At 58.9% G+C, this 2,070-nt stretch overlaps 1 protein-coding gene across 1 annotated transcript in view; it reads right to left on the reverse strand.

The window, feature by feature from the left end:
• SSBP2 (single-stranded DNA binding protein 2) overlaps nucleotides 1-420 on the reverse strand; it is a 362,795-nt gene extending 362,375 nt beyond the window's left edge. Inside the window, exon 1 of the mRNA XM_011995571.1 lies at nucleotides 148-420. Within this exon, the coding sequence (XP_011850961.1) occupies nucleotides 148-209 (62 nt within the window). The 5' untranslated portion in view covers nucleotides 210-420. The remainder of the gene's footprint in view (nucleotides 1-147) is intronic.
• Nucleotides 421-2,070: the final 1,650 nt, after the last annotated feature.

A 2,070-nucleotide genomic window follows, 5' to 3' on the forward strand; every position in this document is an offset into this window, starting at 1 on the left:
CGCCCCCATCGCGGCACCCCTCCCCCTGCCAGCCCACCCCCGGCGCTCCCCGGGCGGAGAGTGTCTATGTCTCCCAGAGTGTGCGAGTGCGTGCGTGAGTGTGCGCGCGTGTGAAGGCGGAGGTGGGTGAGAAGCGGAGACACTTACTTCTCCCGGGCCTGGCTGTCGGACGGGACGGCGCTGCTGTTACTCTTGCCTTTGCCGTACATGCTTGTGCCGAGAGCAGCTCCCACTGTCACGCACCTGTCAACCCATCACAGCCTCCCCGGGAACAGCCCCGTCCCCATGGCGACCCACGCAGCCACCCCCACTATTGGCCGCCCCACGCCAAAGCTCCGCCCCCTTCGCCCAGGCAACGCGCGAGACTGACAGGCCTCCCCCTCCCTCCGGCCTTCCGAAGCGCGCGGTGGCGGCTACAGCCTCAGCGCCAGTCTCCTCCCTCCTTCCCTCCCTCCCCGGCTCCCTCCCTCCCTCCTTCCCTCTCTGCTCTCCTCCCTCCACCCGCTCTCCTTCCCCCCTCCCCCCTCCGAACCCGGGCGCAAGGGGGGAATTAGAAACTGCTCTAGAAGGATTTTAAACAACTGGCTGTTCTCTCTGCCGCCACCCCTCCCCCCGCGCCGCCCGCGCTCGTCTCCTCACTGGAGAGAAGGCGCCGGGAGGAGGAGAAACTGCGGCCTGGAGTCTCCGTCCGGAGCCGGCGGAGCTGGAGCCGTGGCGGCCCCAGACTTCGGGGCGCCCGCCGAGTCTACAGACAGAGCCACGGCCCCAGCCGCCCTGGGGCCCCCATCAGCCCCTCTCCCGCTTCTCTCCTATGCGTGACCCCGCGCCGGTACCCACGATTGATTTCTGCCGTCCTCAGCCCTACCCCCTGGGTTGTCGCCCCCGCCTTGTTCCCAGAGGGCCGGCTGGCGAGGGACACCCGCGCTATTCCCTCGACCTTCTGACTGAGCGGCCGGTAGCGACTCGCCTTCTCTCCTGGGGAAGGACTGCACCTCCGGCCCTCGGCGCCGCTGCGGTGGCGGCGCTCGGGGCCGCACCCTACGCCTCAGGGGAGCACCCGGCCTGGGGTCGGCCTCCTCTGTAAGAGGTGAGCGGACCTCCCGAGGAGGCCCGGTGACTCCTGCGGCCGCAGCGGCCCCTGCCCTAACCCCTCCTTGCACGGAGCCCCGCGGCGCCCTAGACACCCCGCCAGATCTGCCGCAGAAGAGGGCCCCAGGCTTCCCCACCCGGCCTGGTTTAACAGTTTGGGTCGGGGATGGCTATTCATCCTGACCCCTGGAGTGGAAAAGGCCAGAAAAGGTCTTGAAAGACTTCCCTGTCCTTGCCCGTTAGAATAGGCCCCAGGGCGCCCCAAGGTGTACAAAGCTGTGCCAGGGCTGAAAGGCTGCCCGAGAATGTTTCTGTATCCAAATCCCTAATCCCATTTCAGTAAACGCGCAAAAGTTTCAGAAACACACACAACCTGGTTCCCAGTAGAACTCTGCATCCTTTATGTTGTTGAAATGTTTGTAAAATCAGACGGGTGCAAATGGGGTTAGAAAGAAGATGAGCTTCACACGGGACAGATGGGGGTGGGACAGGGCGACATCTGGAAAGGATGAAAAGACAAGAAGTAGCTATGGGAGGAGAGGGAAATAGGATTCGCATGGAGGAAAGTACAGTTCTCTTCCACACACATACAGCTTTAAGCATTTAGTAGTAGGATCATAAAATGCATATGGAGGTATAGAGATAGATGGAAAGGAAAGAAATGGGTGTGAGCATTGACAGAAGTGACAGGAATAAAACATCAACACAAGATTAAGGAAGGGCAGTTAGCAAAAATGAGAGGTCGAGAATCAAAAATGGGGTTGGCAACCAAACATAAAGACGGGAAAATGAAGAGGACGTAGTTTCTACACTGGTGTTAAGGAAAAGGAAAAAAACATGGGGAAAGGGAGGTATAAAAAGATGAGAAGACTAGAAGATACAGGATTAAATGAAGAAGCCATAGAATGTGATAGCAAAAGATTAAAAGTAGTAGAGGACAAACATTATCGTTAAAAAAAAAAAAGGTATAAAAAGCACTTT

The sequence above is a fragment of the Mandrillus leucophaeus genome, unplaced genomic scaffold, assembly GCF_000951045.1.
Source record: "Mandrillus leucophaeus isolate KB7577 unplaced genomic scaffold, Mleu.le_1.0 Scaffold491, whole genome shotgun sequence".
NCBI classification, from domain to species: Eukaryota; Metazoa; Chordata; class Mammalia; order Primates; family Cercopithecidae; genus Mandrillus; species Mandrillus leucophaeus.